This window comes from Oryx dammah, unplaced genomic scaffold (assembly GCF_014754425.2).
Source record: "Oryx dammah isolate SB20612 unplaced genomic scaffold, SCBI_Odam_1.1 HiC_scaffold_27, whole genome shotgun sequence".
Classification (NCBI taxonomy): domain Eukaryota; kingdom Metazoa; phylum Chordata; class Mammalia; order Artiodactyla; family Bovidae; genus Oryx; species Oryx dammah.
The window spans coordinates 17,325,952-17,347,387 of record NW_024070211.1 but is presented as its reverse complement, the minus strand read 5'-3'; the positions used below and the strand labels follow the sequence as shown (position 1 = coordinate 17,347,387).

Genomic DNA, 21,436 nt, shown 5'->3' with positions numbered 1-21,436 from the left:
GTGTCAAAAGAAGAAGTGAATGGTGACAATGAAAGTGATAAACTGTGAGATGAAGCTAAATATCACTGAAGAAAAAAATAGATAAATGCAAAGACTGTAATATCTTAAAGCTAAAAGATCAAGGTAAAATTGAAAGAAAAGAAAAATTAGAAAGGGATGAGACAGTATAGAGAAGATCACTTCAATAATTACACTAGCTCCAGAGACAGAAGCATAGAAAACCAGATGGAATGAGATACATACAGGAAGTAATCAGTGGAGGGAATAAAGATGAGACACAGAGAGATGGTTGGATGGCATCACTGACTCAATGGGCATGCGTCTGAGTAAGCTCCAGGAGTTGGTGATAGCAACCAGGCAAGCCTGGTGTGCTGCAGTCCATGGGGTCACAAAGAGTCAGACATGACTGAGTGACTGAACTGAAATGAACAGAGAGATAAATGGTTAAAAGATGAGGGGGAAAATGGTAGAGAGAGAAGTGGGGCAGTGCAAAAGAAAGAGAGGAGAGAAATGGAGAAGTTGTGGATCTGAGATGCTTATGAGACCAAAGCAACATTGTTCACAATGGCAGTGAGTTTTTAGGGTAAGGTGTCCCCAGGTATCAAAATGGCTTCTGTAACTCACCCAGTTCATAAGAGACTTTGCCAATGGAGTTTCATGCACTCTTACAGCTTCAAAACCATCTACAGTCAAATTGTTCCTAAACCCACATTTCCAGCCCAGCCTGACTCTGTCTTCTGTGCTTTCAAACTCAGTTATACAAATATCAGAAAGACCTGGCCAAGGTCCTAAGGTTTTAGACTTCTCCACTTAGATATCTCTCAAAGACCTTCAAACGCAACACTTTCATAACTGAGCACATCATCTTTCCCCTGAAAACCAGAATCTGCTCCTCCAGTGTTCTCTATCTCTAAAACACTTACTAACTGACTCATTCTCTCAACCTGAACTTCTCAGTCATCCATGACAGAGACATCTCAATTGACATAACCCATCTGTCACCTGAGCTTCCTTAGTGGCTCAGAGATAAAGAATTCGCTTGCCAGGGCAGGAGATGCAGGTTCTATCTCTGGGTTGAGAAAATCCCCTGGAGAAGGAAATGGCAACCCACTCCAGTATTCTTGCCTGGGAAATCCCATCGACAGACGAGGCTGGTGGGCTACAGTCCATGGGGGTCACAAAACAATCAGACATGACTTAGCAACTAGACAACCACAATCTGTCACCTAACTCTATCAGTTATTCCTTTTAAATGTCTCCAGCCTGTCCACTTGTTTCCATCTCCATGTCGGTACCCTTGTCCATGTCTGTATCACTTCTCACTTGATCTAGTTCTACAGGCTCCTGTTTATTCTCCTTCTTCTGACATTGTTCCCACCAAACACAGTCTAAGTGATTTAGCTAAGCTGATCTTTCAAAAATGTGAATGTGTTCACGCTGCTCTATGTAATAGCCGAATGTCCTTTAATTTTCCTTTGGAATAAATTAATTCTTCTTTGAGTGACTTCCAAACTCCCTACCTGAGGCCCCTGCATCTTTCTCCAGCCTCATCATTGCCTCTCCTTGTCTCACTCGGTGTTCAGACCCACTGAACTCTTCTTGGTTTCCTGCATTTGCTGAATCCAGACTTTTGTATGTGCACTTCCATCCATTTGGGGCTGTCATCTTAGTCACCTTTCTCCCTAATCTGTTTACCTCCTTCTATGATTCTTCTGCTAGGAAAGGTCCCTCATTTCAAACCAGGCTATTTCTTCCTGCCTTCTGCAGCCGCAGAGTAGACTGTACAGTGTGTCTTAACAGTCTCCGTGTTTCAATGTGCATCCGTCTTTATGCATCAGTTCCCTAGTTGCTCATAAGATTGATAAGCACTGATGGGTCAGTAGTCTTCTGGCCTGCATCGTCACCATCATTCACCTCAGCACCTGACATGTGAGAGATGCTCAGCAACCTTGTTGAATGAATAGGAAAAAAAAAAGTCTACCTTCTGTGTTTCAACATTTGGAAATTTGTCTGGCAAAAATTCATTTATTACAGTATTTATATGAGAATATCTACTAAAGTTACTTTAATAATTGAATATGTGTATAGAGGAACTAAAAAGCCTCTTGATGAAAGTGAAAGAGGAGAGTGAAAAAATTGGCTTAAAGCTCAACATTGAGAAAACAAAGATCATGGCATCTGGTCCCATCACTTCATGGCAAATAGATGGGGAAAGAGTGGCAGACTTTATTTTGGGGGCTCCAAAATCACTGCAGATGGTGACTGCAGCTATGAAATTAAAAGATGCTTACTCCTTGGAAGGAAAGTTATGATCAACCTAGATAGCATATTCAAAAGCAGAGACGTTACTTTGTCAACAAAGGTCCATCTAGTCAAGGTTATGGTTTTTCCAGTGGTCATGTATGGATGTGAGAGTTGGACTGTGAAGAAAGCTGAGCGCCGAGGAATTGATGCTTTTGAACTGTGGTGTTGGAGAAGACTCTTGAGAGTCCCTTGGACTGCAAGGAGATCCAACCAGTCCACTCTAAAGGAGATCAGTCCTGGGTGTTCTTTGGAAGGACTGATGCTAAAGCTGAAACTCCAGTACTTTGGCCACCTCATACGAAGAGTTGACTCATGGGAAAAGACTCTGATACTGGGAGGGATTGGAGGCAGGAGGAGAAGGGGACGACAGAGGATGAGATGGCTGGATGGCATCACTGACTCAATGGATGTGAGTTTGAGTGATGGACAGGGAAGCCTGGCGTGCTGCAATTCATGGGGTCGCAAAGGGTCGGACGTGACTGAGTGACTGAACTGAACTGAACTGAATACATATAGATGTAACAAACAGTATTTTTGGAAAAGAATAATGTCACATAAAAGTACAAATGTATGTAAAAATGTCATCAATGAGTGGATTGGAGAAGTATATAAAGAAAAAAATAGAAAAATAAAAATGCGTATTTTGGGTGAAGAGTAAAAACAGATTAAAAGGAAGGGACAAGGAAAGTGAGGAGCAGCAACAAGAGAAAGAGATGTCAGAGGCAGAGTCACCCTGTGATGTAGGAGTCAGGGAAAGAGGAGGGGAAGAGGTGTAAGTGAAAATTTCTTTACAAGCCATAACTTAGGAGCAGAGCTCCAAGGGCTTAGAAGTGCTCCTGTGTCATGCATTCTTCAAAAAGTGTTCCAAGAGGCCGAGAAGCAATGACTGAAAGTCACCAAGCATCGATAGGATGGATAAGGCCACCCAAGGTCAGGGTAGAGGTGGTTGAATAGATACCCCAGACCCAGGAGCAGCTGTGGAAGGTGATCAATGTTCAAGGAGAAATTCAAGCAGCTCCCAACAGAGGGTGGACCAGTTACAGAAGGTGGAGGTCACAGGACCCTGGGCTGCAGGCTGTCGAGTCTGAAATCAGAGCTCCCACTCCTGATGCACTTGAGTCTAAACACACTTTGACAGGGAGTGCACTCAGTCCCCGTCACAACCTTATTCTCTGCACTTACTTGACCTGACCCTTTGGGGAACTGCAGGGAGGAAAGAATTCTATTTAACAGAATGGGTCCAACTGATTATACCTGTATGATATAGTTGAAATACACTGGTGAAATCGACAATATCATGGGGCAAAGAAATAAATGTGTTCTTCTGCTGGAAGATAATAGCGTCATTTTGTCACAACTTTGGAAAAACCTCAAAAGACAAACAATCCTTTACGCTATCAGAAAAAAAAAGACCTCAGACAACTATTTGTAAACTCATTAGATAGTTTTGGAGGAGGCCTTCTAACATGACTGATTTATATAGTGATTTCTCATTAGCTTTTGCAAATAAAATCTTGTTTAATCTTCATAAAAAATGTAAAGCCTGAGTGGCATACCTGTTGCTATCCCTATTTCATAAATGAGGAAATTGATGCACATAAGTAGTGAAGAGATTTTTCAGGTTTACAGTTTTTTAAAGTTTCTGACCACCACCTGTTACTTTCTAGATTCCACGGATATTGGAAGCAATTCTACTTTGGGAAAACACGGTGGGAAAAGAAGTAAGACTATATAAGAATTTACTCGATTTTCATGTTACAAATGAACAATTTTTTTAATTTATTTTAATTGGAGGTTAATTACTTTACAATATTGTATTGGTTTTGCCATACATCATCATGAAGTTTATTATATTTTCTATACATTTAATAAGAAAAAGATTAATGCCTTTTAAAGTAATTATTTTTCAAAATGCTCGTATCTTCATGTGAATATCTTGCTTTTTATTCTTACTTTAAAATGTTTCTTGTAAATATTAACATATACATTTCCACAATTTTTCTATGCATGTGTTAACACCTTTTATAATACAGTTTTATTTATCTAAATAGAGTAATTCTATGCATACTTTCTTAAAAATTATATCATATCTAGAAAATTAAAATACATTTTAAGTTGAACTACAAAAAGCCTTTTTTAAAGGATGCTTTAACATGCACTCTTTTCATTTTTAGTGTGGTTGAGTATTTTCCATTTGTTTTCCTTCTTCATAGAATGCTTTGTCATAGAATGCTCGGTCAGTGTTTCCTGTTGTGATCTTTTTCTTTTTCTTACTATACTGCATAACTACAGAGATCTTTGTATCAGATACATGCACACTAAATCTTGGTCCTATATGCTCCTAATATTTTGTCCCATTTGTTGTTTTTCTTTTAGGTTTGTTAACGGAATATTTTGTCTTAAAGAAGTTATAAATTTTTAGGAGGTCAAATTTGTTAGCCTTTTTCTCTCTAGTTCTTTGGTTTCCTATCATATTTATAATAGCCATTTCTAGATTTTTTAAAAAATATTGCTCTGTATTTGATTCTAGAATATTTGAAGTACCTGATAATTTTTATTATTTTCATCAAAATCCCATGAGTTTTGCCTATTTGTATATAGGCACTTTGATCACACAGCACCTTTACTTGTCTGAATAGTAGTTTTTCTTTTATGAAAACATTGCAGGAGAAAAGGGAGAGCTCAGAAGTAGCAGCAGACTGATGCTAGGGGTGGATTCTAGAATTCGCTCAAGAAGATGCCCTCCCCATCTCCTTCCCAAGTTCTTTGGAAACTCTAATTAAAAATACATTGATTTTGCAGAATGATTTAGGGAGAACAGAGACATACCCATTTGTTTATGTCTTATTTAATGTTCTTCCACTAAGAATTTTCTTACACTTTAAAAAAATTTATATACTGTACACATTTGTTTCCATCTATGAATATCTTTTTCCCATTACAAAAGAGCTGGGATAAATTTAAATGAGATAAGCCTCTCGAAATCTTTTTAAGTAGGAAATCTATGGTCATTTTATTGCCTATTTGCATATGAGGAAATCAGAATGCCAGGGACCTTTTTCTGATTTAATATAAAATCTTAGGAGCATCTATATAATAGTTTAAGGATCCACCTGTCACTTAAAATATTAGGGCCAGGCCTCCAAATGATCAAGACAACCAATCAGAATTAAGTTTCTTAAGAAATTTGTAATAAGTGGCAATACTTGCTAATGAGGAGAGTATTACAAGACCCTTCCAAATAACTCTTTCAAGGCAAATTTATATCACAGAGAACAGAACAAATTGGTAATGGTTACAAACAGACATGTCTTACCTTCTTATGAAAATTCTCAACACTGTCAAGGCAATTCTTGTTTTGAATTTATTTATTTATTTTAATTGGAGGATAATTACAATATTATGATGTTTATGCCATACATCAATATGAATTGGCCATAGATATACATATGTCCCCTCCATTCATATGCTTTACTTGGGACATCTCTCCCATGAATTCTTTGTGTTAGTTTTATGGTGGAGAATTCTGTCTCTCCTTCTAAAGCTATGGGTTGAGAGGACTTTCCCTTGTTCTCTTTGTGTAATTCTTTGTTAGGTACAAAGACTTACATTAAAAAAAATCTGGTCTCTGGAATTTGACTAGTTAGCCTTATACAAAACACAGACCCATAGAGTTGGATTTTGTTGGCAGAAATAGAGAAAGTATTTGGAAAGAATCTTACCTAAAAACAGTAAAATATGATGAATATAGATTTTTCTACTACAGTCTCCAATCTTGTTGCTAAATCTGAGCTAGTTTGAGATCCTTTATCTTTTTTCTGTTCAGATTTCCTTTCTTGTCTTCACCTAAATATATAACATAAATGATTTGTTCAGTGATTTAAGCGAGGATATTTACAACATCCTTTTTAAAACCAGCTCTCTCATATAGTATTTATAAGTATTTACTACTTATAGGTTAATTATTATTCCCAGCATTGTCAAAATATTTTCTGTAATGTTCTTTGATCTCCAAATACTGAGGACCCTTCTTTATACACCTTCTATTTATCAGACCTCATCCTTATGGGCCTCGTCCCATTTCCACACCTCTCAACTTACCCATTTCACACTCTCAACCTTTCTACAACTTCTCCTTCCTGAATAAATCAGACCACATCTCTACTAATGGCTGCTGAAACTCAGTCTTTCCTCATGGTACTCATTTTGGGTGAAGATATGTAAACAGACTTCAAAAGTGAGCATTATTACTGGTGTTGTATGGGAATTTAGCATAACTGAAGGAAAAGCCAGATTTGGGGTATCCCCAAAAACAAAAGTATAGAAGGCTTCCAAGATTTTGAAAGACTTTGGCCAAGCTTGCACTCATGCTAAAGACCGAGTTGCTGTTGGCTGTAGATAAAATTCCCATAGCTCATCCTGTAGAACGTGGCAGGATAATTTATAATGATTCCCTACTTCCACAGAATAAAGAAGTGAACTCAGAGCTTCCCTTTTTAAAAAAATTCTGAGTTTCACCCAGAGGCAAAGAGTCAAGCGTCTCATTTGCAACATAGCCCAGGGTCCGGTCACAATAGAGGTTCCCAGTGACAAATATACATATTGACACAGTCTCACAATCTAGCAAACTTAGGTGCTAAATGTAAGGTGGGAACCTCCATATTTTACCACCATGATGAAACCAAGAAGGACTAATTCCACAAGATTAAGCCAATGCCATACCCCAAATACCTGGAGTGATTTATGCCTCCAACTATACTTGGCCCAGGTTAAAAGTACTAGCACCATGTGGCAGGTGAGAAGAAACTCTGCATTAGAAATAGTTAAGCTTCTGTATATTGATGCATCTAAGAATGTGTTGAAAGAGTAATTTAAATGACTCATTCTATCAGTCTGTGAAAAGTTTAATCCAAGTATATGATTGTATACTTAAATCTGGGGGAAAAAATGTTGAAATAAAGGGAGGGATAAGGAAATGTTAGGAAACTACAAATTAGAAGGTTGGTCAGTTTTCATTGTTGGTTCTTTGTCATGTACGGGTGATGTAATCAGTGTTGTTGGCTAAGGAAGATTCTCTGTAGATCTCATTGCGGTGGTAAGGATGCCTCTACACCACATGCTCCCAAGAAGACTATACATATTGACCACAGGTGAGCAGCTCTGCTGACCTCATGGGTGAGGCAGGAGTAGGCAGCAGGTGTGGGGAGCATTGAGGATGGGGAGGCAGACCTCCTCCCAGGAGCCTGGGCTTTAGACCTGAAGGGATCTCTTTCTAACAAGCTGGTTTCTCCAGTCAAGAGGATGAAGCTGGTTGGCCTATCAGAGGGAGGTCTGATCATGGTCTTTCTGACTGGGAGGTTGTTGGTTGCTTCTTGCTTCCCAACACCTGGTGGGTCTCGGCATCGCTGTGATCAGGTGAGTAAGCTGGGAGAATTTGATGCACTCTCTTGTCTGCTAAAGTATCACGATCTCCTACTTGCTTATAGCTCCTTCCTGATCATTCGTTGGTAAGGTTGATCAGAGAGTTGAGAGTTGTGGTACTGTTGGTGGTGATGGTTCCTTCATGGCTTCCTGTATCTACATGTTGGAGTGTAGCTGAGATAGCATCCCTAGACATTTCATCCAGTCTGGTAGCTATAAATTCTATCCATACGTTAATGACCACCAATTTTATTTCACCTCCTTTAATCCCTCTATTGAACTGCCAAGTCATAAGTTCAACTTCTGACTCCAAACTTCCACTTGGAGTCTCAAATTTGACACATGAAACCCATTTCTTTATTTCACTCCCAAACCTGTCATCCACCACCTTTCTCTCACTAAATGGCATTATTTCTACTCAGTTTGCTTGAGTCAAAAGTATTAAATAATGTGCTTGATTCCTCTTTTTTACCCTAGTTCCTCCACATCCATTCACAGAAATGTTTCAAAACTATATATATATTTAAAAAAAGAACCAAATATAGATAAGTATAACATCTGAAATCAGAAACAATGAAAAAATTGGATGGACTCTGAAAATACATTGTGTGTGTGCATATGTATACAAATACAGCCAGTTCTCATTATTCATGGTATAGAGGTTATAGGAAGTCATCCCAAACCCAAAGTAGCTAATAGCAAAACTTTGCTTCCAAAAGAAATAGAGGGTTTGGTTCCTGTGAGCCTCTGGTCCTATTTTTGTAAACCAATAAACATAGATCTTTGTTTCGTGAGTGTTTCTGTTTAAAGACACCTAATTTATTATACACGTTGATTCATTAATGTTGAACTCACATCCAACAGCATTATAACTCGTGCCTGATTGGAGTTCGTCTAACACACGTGTTTTCTCCATAAGACACGTCACAGTCTTAAGAACACTAGACAGCACTTCAGCACTAGGCTTGAGGCCATTTTAAGCAGCATAATTACCAACAAAAAGCACAAAAATGAGAACAACATGGAATTAAGTAGATGGCAAAAGGATGCTTGTTTACAAAATGAGCTGAAACAAGGAGGCAGAGCTTTGTCTTGTTCAGCCTCTGCTGGGAACACGTGTGTCTGGCAACACAAATTTTTCACTGCTCTGCACACCACCATGAATGACCATGGAAATGCCATGAGAACTGACTTGGGAGTTTCAAATAAATTTTAGAGAGTGGGTGACTTCACAAATTTGGAATATGTGAGTAATGAAGATTGGCTGTATATATACATATTTTCATTCTTTCTAGAATTAGTTTTTTAAATTAAATAATACATAGGTTCTCATAGGCAATATTTTATTATTGTTGCTTGCCAGACAGCCTGCAATTTGGATTTATATTTACTCTCTGACTCAAGAGTTGTTTAACAGAGGGTGGGAGAAAATGTACATTCTCTATTTCCATTTTCTAGGTATGAAGTTGAATGTGTATCAGTAACATCAACCTTGTTAAAATGTATTATTTGGGTCTTTCATACCCTTCTCATTTTGTCCGCTTGATCATTTGTGGACTGAGGGTTATAAAAAATAAGATTGTCTACTAGTAGAGTGTTTTTACCTCTTATGATATTTCCTGTAATTTCTATTTGCTTAAAATATTTTGTCCTGGATTATACTTTGTTTGATAATCATATCAGGATTCCCTGGTTTCTTTTCGTTGATGTATGCTGAAATTACCTTTGCCTGTACATTGATTTTCAGCGTTTAAAAATGTGTTTTTATTTGAGTCTTTTGTATATGGTTAAAAGGTGAGATTTACTTTGTAATTTAATTACAAAATATATTATTTAAATAAGTGAGTTAAGTCCATGTCCTTTTATTGTTAGGACCAAAATGTTTGAACTCGTTTCTGCCATGTTAATTTGTACTGATGACTCATCTTGTTCTAGTGTCTTGGATATTAAAAATGTCAACACTCTGCATTCTGTCTTCAATGCCTTTATGTGCATGTGTGTACCTGTGATACTTAGGAAGGTTTGCATTTCGGTTGTAGTGGTTAAAGCTGGGCATAGGATTGCTTAGCTGAGACTAACCCTCCCAACTGGTCTTGCAGTTAGCCCTGCCACATTTCTCCTGAGTAGGAGAAACATGAGCCACTTCTTTCCTTTAAAAGAAATGAATGGTTGAGTTCTTGTTCATTTCCCATATTTCCTTTGGTTGGGAGTATATACTTATATTTACAAAGGTTTATTCTTTTGTTGTAGTAATTACTCTCAGAATTACCTTTATATGGCACCTTTGATCCTCTCTGAAGACAGATCCCATTAATTTCCCACCTGGTAGATTTGCAAAATCAGCGTGTATCCTATATTTCTCTGTCCAGTCTCTTTCCTCTCCCACCCAATTTAGGCCACACGTTCCCTTTATTTTTTACCTCTCATATATAAAAAGTGCTTTATATTTTTCCTTTATTTATCCAAATAATACCCCTTGACTCCCAACAGTAAAACAATGACCTTGCTCTACCACTTGTATTTCTGCCTTCCTCTGCAATTTTTTTGGTATTACATTATATCTATATTTTCAGGACATATACACTTATCACTCTGGTCTTTCACCTCATTTACACTTTTATTTTAATCTTCTTGCCAAAATGTCTCAGTCCTGTCTTGGTTTGCTAAAGTGGACCCTCTATCAGTTTTCTCAATACGTACTCATAGGACCAATATTTCCAAAATATCCCTATTCAAAAGTGCTTGCTTTTATTATTTAGACCTGAAAATAATTTGCTTGTTCTTTACTTCTAGAACTGTCTTGTAGGATTTTCCCAAAATCTTCTGTGGCATTCAATGTTGCTATAGAAAATTCTATAGCCAAAGAGATTCCTCTCCCTTGAAAATAACTTGGTCTTTGGGCCCAGGCTGCCCATTCAATTCTTTATCTTTAAAGTCCAGTAAGTTTGCTGGAATATATTTCAGGGTTGACTGGAATCTATTATCTCTGCTACAGAGTGAAAATACATGTACTTACGCAAAGTATACTTAATTTTTAAAATAATTTCGGAAAATGTTTTCTTGAACTTACCTTCAGTTATGTCTTCTCTTACTTTGGTTCTCTTCTTCAAGAATGCTAAGGATTTGTTCACTGCTTTCTGTTGATAGCACCCACATTTTTCTTCTAATGGAAAGACCCAGACTATTCTGCTTACATCCCATTGGCCCACACTTAGTCACATGGCCAGAGCTAAGTGCAAGGGGAGGCTACAGGCAGCCAAGCGTCCTATGAAAGAAAAGAGGGAATATTTATGGGTGACAAACAGCAATCTGCTTACTTGTTCTCCACGTTTTCCTCCCAAGTCCCTGATTTCCTCAAAGAGGCAAAGTCAGACTCTTTGTTGGTTCAAGCCTGGCCTTGTTGTCTCCTGAGGCACTTTGGCAATAAAAGAAGCTGGAATGTGGATGCAACCCAGAGCTTTGTGGCCAGAGACAAGTTAGCGTTGAGTGGAAAATAAGGGAGAAAGTGTTAGAAAAGTCTGTTGTAACTGATGAACACAGCTCTCAATGGAATGAGGAGAAGCAGACAAGAGAGAATTTAATCAATTAACCAGAAGCCAGACTCCTGGTATCACATCAGATCTATGCCCAACATACACACAATTACGTAAACCAAACTCAGAGCACACATCACACTGTTGGTGCCATAGAGACAGGTGACACCCCGTTCTCTGAACTGAGTTCTGTGATTTTCATTTCTACCTCATTCCTTGTATTCTCTTCTTCATCTCTCTTCTTTTTCCTGCCCCCTTCCCATTCTACTAATATTTTTCTTCTCTACTTTATTTCTTTTGGTCATTCTTTAAAATCATATCATATAAAACACTGCTGCTGGGTTTACCTGGCACTGTAGAGATGACAAGATTTTTCTTCTGGAGCTGAAAACATATTTGGATATACATTTCTTTCATTTGGAAGAAATCCTTTCAATTTCTTCTAATTATTTCTAATACTATATATATATTTGAATATATTATTATTATTATATATTAAATATATTTTAAACTATAGTAGTAGTATTAGTCACTCAGTCATGTCTCTTTGTGATCCCATGGACTATAGCCTGCCATGCTCCTCTGTCCATGGAATTCTCCAGCCAAGAAAACTGGAGTGGGTTGTGCACGCTTCAGTAGCTGCAGCTTGTGGGCTCAGAAGCTTCAGTTCCCAGGCTCTAGAGCACAGGCTCAGTAGTTTTGATGCATGGCTTAGTGATTCCACAGCATGTGGGATCTTCTTCCCCAACCAGGGATCAAACCCATGTCTCCTGCATTGGCAGGCCTATTCTCAACCACTGCACCACCAGGGAAGCCTCCCATACTTATCTTTATCATCTTATTTATTTCCCAGGTTATACTTACCTGGTCTAAGAATTTTGTCCTCTGAGTTTTTGTGAAATCTCCCTGCCATATTTGACTTAATAGTTGGAATGAGAAGTCTAAGCACAGATCACATATGTTCCTTCTCCTACTTCCTTCCTTATCAAACCTGTTCTCTTAAACAGTTCTTTCTATGCCACAGGATGAAGTCTTAAATAAGCCCCAGAGTTGTGTTAATCCTTTTCAGCAGCAGTGTTAATCCTTCTCACTCAACATTAAAAAGACTGAGCTGATATAGTATTAAAACTGTAAAATAGGTAGGGGGAAAATTAGGTAAGACCAGCCTCTTCGACCATCGACACATCTTCTCTAATGCCATTCAGTATCTACTGCTTTTGGCTGATTCAAGTTGGGGAGGATGGAGAGAAGGAAGTAGTCAAGAGCAGGAATGGCCCTCTAACAATAAACCCTTCACTTCTCCCAGAAATGGCAGATGTATGAGTCACATTTTTGGGTTCTTCAGAGATCCTCCCCCTTCAAGGAGAATTTCTTAACTGAAGTTCCCCTGACGCAGGAAATCCAACTGATGGGTTACCACTTCCTTCTTAGTCTCCCAGCTTCCAGGAGGTCCACACCCCTCCTAGGGTCACCTCTTTCATCCAAAACGTCCTCCTGGACCCAGTATCTCTCAAGAATTAACTGAACTTCTCCCTTCCCAGGGAAGGCTCATGCCTCTTCATGGTCTTCAGACTTTCTAGGCCCCTCTCTAAACTTTCCAGGTTTGAGTCTTTAAACACCTCTGCCTCCCTTAAGCCCTTGGAGACACAGATTAATTATCTTGGAAGCTTCCTCACTTGCCTTGAGGGGAGGGGAGCACTGAACTTCTATAGCAAGTCTCTGGTGCCAATAGATAGTCTATTTGAATAGGAAACCCAAGAACAACCACTCTACTTTCTGTGGTATATTGAGAGAGAAACTTCACAAAGAACACTTATTACCTGGACTTAAACCCCAAAGCTCCCAGTAAGGAGAACTCTTAAGCTAAACCAGACTACTTTTGTATCTTTAATTTATTTGGCCTAGCACGTTTGCCTGGTGGCTCAGACGGTAAAGCATTTGCCTACAATGCAGGAGACCCAGGTTCAGTCCCTGGGTCAGGAAGATCTCCTGGAGAAGGAACTGGCAACCCACTCCAGTACTCTTGCCCGGAAAATCCTATGGATGGAGGAACCTGGTAGGCTACAGTCCATGGGGTCACAAAGAGTCGGACACGACTGAGCGACTTTACTTCACAACAGGTTTGAAGGAAGGTGAATCAAGCAGTGCCGGAGAAAAACAGGAAGAGAAAATATTTTTCGTTTGCCTAAGAACCTACGGTTAAACAGGCCCAAACTGTAGTCCAGTGCAAGAAAGAGAAAGGAACAAAGGAAGGAAGAGAGAAAAGGGGAAAGAATGAAGGGGAGAAATGCAAACAAAGAATAAAAGAAGGAAGGAAGGAAGGAGAGGTGCACATTCCATGGCCCTGCCTTGGGAATCAATGTTTGAACACGGCCTTCAAGAAATTCACCTGCACAAGCCCCCTCATCTTTCCTCTCACAACCTCTTATATCTGAGAGCCTATTCACCTGAGATAGGGTTTCAATCAACCTTTTTTGATATCTCTCACCCTAAGATTTTCTGTGACTTGAAATTATATTTCTACAAATTCTACTTTGGCAATTTCTCTTGGTTAATTCTTTAGATCTTTTTCTGTCCAAACCCATGTGAACAAGCTCTTTTGTCTCTTTCATATTTTCAGCCCAAAAGCCTTCATTCAGGGTTAAGATGATGGCCAATGTATTATTTGTGTAGGTCACCATCACATATCCCTGCTGCTGCTAAGTCGCTTCAGTTGTGTCTGACTCTGTGCGACCCCAGAGACGGCAGCCCACTAGGCTCCCCCCATCCCTGGGATTCTCCAGGCAAGAACACTGGAGTGGGTTGCCATTTCCTTCTCCAATGAATGAAAGTGAAAAGTAAAAGGGAAGTCGCTCAGTTGTGTCCGACTCTTAGCGACCCCATGAACTGCAGCCCACCAGGCTCCTCCGTCCATGGGATTTTCCAGGCAAGAGTACTGGAGTGGGGTGCCATCGCCTTCTCCGTTACATATCCCTAGATAATCCAAATTCTTGCATTACTGCATTGATTCTGCCTCTCAAGCAAAGGAAACCTGGATTGCTAAACTTAATTTTTTAAATTTCAGGGTGCTTCAGTTTCATTATAGGTAATGGGTATAGTAAAACTCCCTAAGATAAATTAGTAAATGTAAGGGTCTTAATTTGTGTCTAGCATATAAGAAGCATATAACAACTGTTCAGTTCGTCGCTCAGTCGCGTCCAACTCTTTGTGACCCCGTGGACTGCAGCACAGCAGGCTTCCCTGTCCATCACCAACTTTCGGAGTTTGATCAAACTCATGTCCATTGAGTCAGTGATGCCATCCAACCATCTCATCCTCTGTTGCCTCCTTCTCCTCCTGCCTTCAGTCTTTCCCAGAATCAGGGTCTTTTCCAGTGAGTCAGCTCTTTGCATCAGGTGGCCAAAGTATGGGAGTTTCAGCTTCAGCATCAGTCCTTCCAATGAATATTCAGGACTGATTTCCTTTAGGATTGTGTGGTTTGAACTCCTTGCTGTCCAAGGGACTCTAAAGAGTCTTCAACACCACAGTTCAAAAGTATCAATTCTCTGGGACTCAGCTCTTTTTTCTAGTCCAACTCTCACATATATACATGACTACTGGAAAAACCATAGCTTTGACTAGAGGGAACTTTGCTGGCAAAATAATGTCTCTACTTTTTAATATGCCATCTGGGTTGGTCATAGCTTTTCTTCCAAGGAGCAAGCATCTTTTAATTTCATGGCTGCAGTCACCATCTGCAGTGAGTTTGGAGCCCAAAAAAATAAAGTCTCTCACTGTTTCCATTGTTTCCGCATCTATTTGCCATGAAGTAATGGGACTGGGTGCCATGATTTTAGTTTTTTGAATGTGGAGTTTTAAGCCAGCTTTTTTACTCTCCTTCATTTTCAGCTTTCATTATTATCATTCTCAAAGTGTTCCTTTAGATACAAGAAATAAAACTTGCCTTAAGTTCTTTTAAATGTAGACATAAATGTATTTGGATTACTGTGAGTAAACAACATGAAATCTAGGATCCCAGGTTAACCATCAAATGCTTGGTAAGTGCAAGGCTATGGAGCATTTATTTTTCTTTATGCAGTAGGATCTTGACAATTTACAGTAAAATGGAATTTTTAAAAAGTATTATTGTATGCAATGCAACTTTTTAGCAGCACCTGTTTTATATTTTTCTATTTTCTCAGAAAGAGGGGAAAGACATAGAATTGAGATTCTGAGTAACAGAGCCTCAAAGAGGCAAACCAAGAGGAAATAAATATATAAATAAATGTTTAATAACTAAACATCTAAATTCTTATGTTTTATTCTACACTTTTATTAATAGACTTATTTCTCTAATTACTTTCTGTAGCTACTAACCATTGAGAAATATACCAGATTTAGTCAACTTCTAAAAGATGACAGGGAGACAAAGATGATATTTCAAACAAGTAGCATAGTGGTGGAATCTGCAACCAGAACCCAAGGCCCAAGGGCTCCTGCAGTGCTGAACTGATAACTTTTGAGGCTGGAAATAGTTGTAGCTATAAAACACTGTGTAACTCACAAGTGATGAACCTGTCCTGCCCCACGTCCCACCCCCTTGAGGTAGTCCTGTGGACCTGGGTCTGTCACATTGCCTCTTCTGCCTGAGTTTATTCCTCTGTAAAGTGAAATAATAATAAAGAGACTAACTGGCCAGCAAGGCCCACCTCAGCTTCATAGATGAGCTGTTTTCTCCTGGAACCAGCATTACCAAATTAGTACTCTAGGATTCTAGCCGTGGGAATTGAATGATGGCCACAGACATTTAGCTAGAAAGCATCCCTGACTTCAACATTCAGACACTGCTGAATGATGGCACATGGACATACCTGATCTTTTTGGATGCAATCAGCAATTGAATCAGATACTACATTTTTCTGAAATATCTAAGTCAACATTTTGTGCTATCTCTAACCTTACCTACAACTTTAGGAACTTAGGCATCAATTTTACAGTGAAGGCAAAAAGAGAAGGGGGCAGCAGAGGATGAGATGGTTAGATAGTATCAATGATTCAATGGACATGATTTTGAGCAAACTCTGGGAGATAGTGGAGGACCGAGGAGCCTGGCATGCTACAGGCCATGAGGTCACAAAGTCAGACACGACCTAGTGATGGAAAAACAGCAACAAAAACAACAATCAATTTTATAAGCTTCCCTTCTTTGGGCCATTGAACTGGTTTGTTTTTTGTTTTTTTTTTGTCAGTCCTTACTCATTTTTGCCACCATTTTTTATCAAAAAGCTTTCAAGTTTGGTTTTGTGGCAGTTATCTGACCTACAGAATTGAGCATAACGTTTTCCTTGAGACCTACTATTACTGCCTTTAATCGCTGCCTCTTTATAAAAGTAAATCTTCAGTGCTTTTATTTAATTTGTATTTTTAGCTGTGCACAGCAATTTTCTCATCTGTAAGATGAGGATAGTATTAGTTCTTATTTGATAAATTTGCTCTAAGGATAAAGTACATCAATAGAGACAGGTTCTAAAGATCGTTCCTGGCGTACAATAAAGACTTGACAGGTGTCTGACTTCATTACTCTGCTCACATTGCTGCTTTGTTACTTGGGAAATGTGTAAGACATGGTTTCAATTTTATTTGGAATGACTGGGAAATGTTAGTAAAAGAAATACAGGATATATCTCGCATCATCTTTGTAACTAAGTCTAGACCACGGTTCCCCAAACTAAGGTCCACAGGGCAAATTCAATCCATGAACTGTTTCATTAATAAATTTTTAGTGGGACACAGCCAAAGCCACATCTTACCACTTATGAATTGTCTATGGATGCCTTCACAATAAAACAGTAGAGCTGAGTAATCACAAAAGAAATTGTGGTCCAAAGCACCTTAAATATTTTCTTCTCTGGCCCTTTGCAGAAAAAACCCCTAACTCCTTATCAAGGTATTTGACATTTTTCTTGATGTACTAGACAGACTCCTGAAAAGTGACATTTGAATGGCATTTTTGCAAAACACTATTTGCAACATAATGTTATAAAAAGACACATTTATGTTATTTTTCTACTTTCTCCCAGGGATAGAAACAGTCTGCACTGAGTCTTTGAAAAGAGGCAGAAAAAGAGGTAAAAAATAAATGATTAATGCATTTTTAACTAAAATAATGCAAATTTCTATTTTATAATTCATGTTTTTAGTGATCAATCAATTTTCTTAATTAACCTATAGAGCCAGTAACAAACGTGAGGATAGTTCCTGCTCCTGCTCAGTTTCAACAACATGACAAGCAACCGCTTCACTGATTAGTCAATTGATCTGTGAGAGACCCCCAGGCCTCCTGAGCAGGCCTCCCCCCACCATAGTGATAACTTTTGAGGAAGGAAATATGAAGAAATGTATCTAAAGAGTATGACTCACACAGTATTTAGCTCATTCGTCTCTTGCCTACATAGAGAGCCATAGGCTAGCCACCAAAGGGGACTCTGAGTGGCAACGGGACCTGTTACCAAAGAAATTCCTAAAATTTCTTTAATTGTATAACTTTGGCTTGTCACTCATTTTTTTGGCCTCAATTTCCTCCTCTGTAAATCGGTGGGTGGCAGGTGAATTTGAATGGCCTCCTACACCCACCCAACTCTAATAGAACTGACTCTGGAAGGACTGTCCACAGCCTACCCTCCCCATCAAGAGAGAAGCCCCAACATCGGTCTTTAATGGATCCCCTTCAATACTGGCCAGAAGGGCAAGAGAAAATGTTCCCACTACTGACATTCTTTCTAAGATTTTCAGCACCTGCTTCAGAGGAATCAGACCTCAGCACCCTCACCCAAGGGTATACAGAGGCCCTCTCCCTGAGCAATTTGTGGTTTCTTTTAGAGCAAGTTACATTCTAGCCACAGAGAAAGCTCACATGAAAGAGAAGTGAATCAAAGCAGAAAGCAAGGCGGGAAGGTGGAACTGACCCGCTGGGGGCCCATTGCAATCCTGCTTTGTTGCCCCAGTTGAGCCCTCAAACAGGGAGAAAAAATGAAAAATTGAGGCTTTTTCTCCATCTGTATAACTTCAAAGCAATGATATGACTATAAATCTTCCTTCAAAACAGCAGGAAGAAAATGATCGTGTAATAGGTAGCTGGGGCTGGCAAGCTTGGGAATTCAGATCCTGCTTCAAGAGGTGTGTATTTAGGATTTCAGAGGATTGGGATATAAAGTGACATTAGGTTTATGGACCTAACCTGCCATAAAAGAAAGACCTAGATATGTATCTAATTCATGGGAGAAATCCTCCCATTACATTTTAAGTTATAAAGAAGGATCTCAAGATGGGGGAGGAAAGACCATTTTAGAGCAAGATGGAATGAAAAACATGCATGCTTCCTTGCAGGTCCAAGAGTTCCCAGAGATACAAATATGGATTTTCAACGTGATCAGCTTCCCGTGACTTGTGGTGGGGCGATGGGAATTTTATATAAGGAGAAAATGATAAAAGGTGGGCTTCACAATATTCTACACTTTTCAGTTAGAAAACTCCCATGTGAATGATGTATTGTACAGGTTGTGGACCCTTGTTGGCGGGGAGGGACATGTTTCTAAGACTGTCCCCAGGTCTGGTGGTTCTCTAGGAAGACTGAAAGGACTCAGCATATTGTTGAACTCATGGCTGTTATTTATTCTATTGAAAAGGCACACCAAAAAAATCAGCAAGGGGAAAAAGCACATGGTACAGATGTCAGTTTCCAAAGTCCTCTCCCAGAGGGGTCACCATGACGCACTTAATTCTCCAGCGATGGTGTGCAGTGTTGTCTGCCAGGGAAGCTGCCCTGAGCCTGAGAGTCCAGGGCTTTTATCAGGGGTTAATTACATAAGTACCCTCTGACTAGCACATGCCAAAATTCCAAACTCTTGGAAGGAAAGCAGGCATTCTACACACACTATATCGTTTATACCAACAGTTCAGGCACAGTGAGCCACTCTTAAGTTCTGGGAATAGTGAGACCCCTTCCCAAGACCACGTTCCCAAATGCCAGCCAAGGGCCATCTGGGAAACAGACTTTCTGAAGAAAGCAGGCTCAATTCTTCTCTGTTGGCTCTTTTCCACATAGCATCCTAGAGAGGCTGGGGGAAAGACAGCATTTCCACACTTTATAAATTAATGAACATTAGCTAACCAGGCCATCTCCTCTCCTGCCATGGAAAGTGCCCACGGGTTCCCATCTGCACCCAATACAAGGGCAAGTCCTTCAGTAACAGGATGGAAGATGTACACATTTGAGAAGCCCAACAACAGCCTTCACAGTCGATTCCCTGTAATGTCTGTCTGGCCTTTGGCTCACTGAAAAAGAGCACAGCCTTTAGGCTCAGAAGACCTGGATTTGAGTTTCAGCTATACCAAGAGTGTCTGTTTTGTGTGGGTCAACGTAGTATCTCTCATACTGAACTTAGTCTTCACCCAAATGGGAATAATAATAAAATTTGCCTCACCATATTATGAGAAAAAAGCGAGATAATAGATGTAAAAGCTTGCAAATTATAATTGTTATAGTACAAATGCTCATCTTGCTCATCTATCATAACTGATTCCCTCCTCCCAAAATATAGTTCATTCAATACCAACAAGTATTGGGTTGGGCAAAAAGTTTGTTCAAGTTTTCCATATCTTACAGAAAACTCCAAATGAGCTTTTTGGCCAATCCAATATAAACGGGTTTTTTGCTTTTGCTTGTATGTTAGTTGCTCAGTCATGTCCGACTCTTTGCCACCCTATGGACTGGTAGCCTGACAGGTTCCACTGTCTGTGGGATTCATCAGGCAAGGTAGGTAAACCATTCCCTTCTCCACAGAATCTTCCTGACCCCGGGATCAGACCTAGGTCTCCCTCATTGCAGGCAGATTCTTTACAGTCTGAACCACCAGGGAAGTCCATATATAAATGCCAATGACTATATCAGTTCAGTTCAGTCACTCGGTTGCGTCCGACTCTTTGCAACCCCATGGACTGCAGCATGCCAGGCCTCCCTGTCCATCACCAACTCCCAGAGTTTACTCAAACTCACGTCCATTGAGTCAGTGATGCCGTCCAACCATCTCGTCCTCTGTTGTCCCCTTCTCCTCCCCTCTTCAATCTTTCCCAGTATCAGGGTCTTTTCCAATGAGTCAGTTCTTCGTATCAGGTGGCCATAGCACATATATAATTTAACTTTTCCCACTTTATAGCATTTCCTAATTTCTTTTAACATAAAATAGCTTGAGTTCAAAATATGAGAAATAGTTGCTTGCCATTAGCTGAAATGATCAACTTTTGTACAAGACAAGGCAGATGTAGCTGTGGTGACCCCTGTGTGACCTGACTTGCCCCCTCAGAAACTCAGCCTGGTTCTATCTCAGGTCTCAGAGAAGGGAAGAGAAAGAATCTTCCCTACTCATCTTTAGATTCATTCATTTTTTTTCCCTTTTGAACATAATATTTTTTTACATAAATGTGGGTAGTAACTGGGGGCTTCCCAGGTGACACCGGTGGTGACTCCTGCTTGCCAGTGCAGGAGACATAAGAGATGAGGGTTCAATCCCTGGGTCAGAAAGATCCCCTGGAGGAGGCCATGGCAACCCACTCCAGTATTCTTGCCTGGAGAATCCCATGGACAGAGGAGCTTGGCAGGCTACAGTCCATAGGGTCCCAAAGAGTCGGACACGACTGAAGTGAGTTAGAATGTGCTCCTGGGTAGTAATTACTGTCCTTCTCATTGCATGAAGGTCAAAGTATGCACACTGGACAGGAATTTGGCTCCTACCCTTGCCTTTCAGACTGCTCTGGGTCCCCAAGAGGGGACTCTGCTCTCCTGTTGCCGATTCTGAACCCAAAATGGGTGGCCCAGATTCATGCGGTGGGAGGTCAAGTCTTGGGGTTCTCACAGGCTGGTGCATGACCTGGCAAGAAAGGGAGCTCACCTTGTCTTGGTCTCACAGGCTCCTCAGAAAAGTGTATAAAGGATAAGAATGGAAAGTGGTTCACCCTCAAGGAGTTTGAAGATGAAGGAGACCACAAAGCCTCCAAGAACTGGAAGCAGAGTGTGCGCTGCGGGGGATGGCCCCTGAAAATCTTGATTCAGGTATTCTAGCATCAGAGCGCTGCAATCAAGGGTTTTGTGCCATGGGTCACTGGTTTCAAGCTTTAGCAGGACACTTCCAGAAAATCACCAT

General features: G+C 39.9%; 1 protein-coding gene across 6 annotated transcripts in view; it reads left to right on the top strand.

Annotated features, from left to right (window-relative positions):
• The window catches only part of LOC120854276 (nuclear body protein SP140-like protein), a 64,277-nt gene that overhangs the window by 24,387 nt on the left and 18,454 nt on the right, over positions 1 to 21,436 (top strand). For 5 of the 6 annotated variants that reach the window (XM_040228154.1, XM_040228156.1, XM_040228157.1 and 2 more), the window contains 4 exons: positions 3,972 to 4,025; positions 17,318 to 17,365; positions 18,624 to 18,728; positions 21,203 to 21,345. In XM_040228154.1, the coding sequence (XP_040084088.1) occupies positions 3,972 to 4,025; positions 17,318 to 17,365; positions 18,624 to 18,728; positions 21,203 to 21,345 (350 nt within the window). The remainder of the gene's footprint in view (positions 1 to 3,971; positions 4,026 to 17,317; positions 17,366 to 18,623; positions 18,729 to 21,202; positions 21,346 to 21,436) is intronic. The other variant, XM_040228155.1, reaches the window with a different exon arrangement.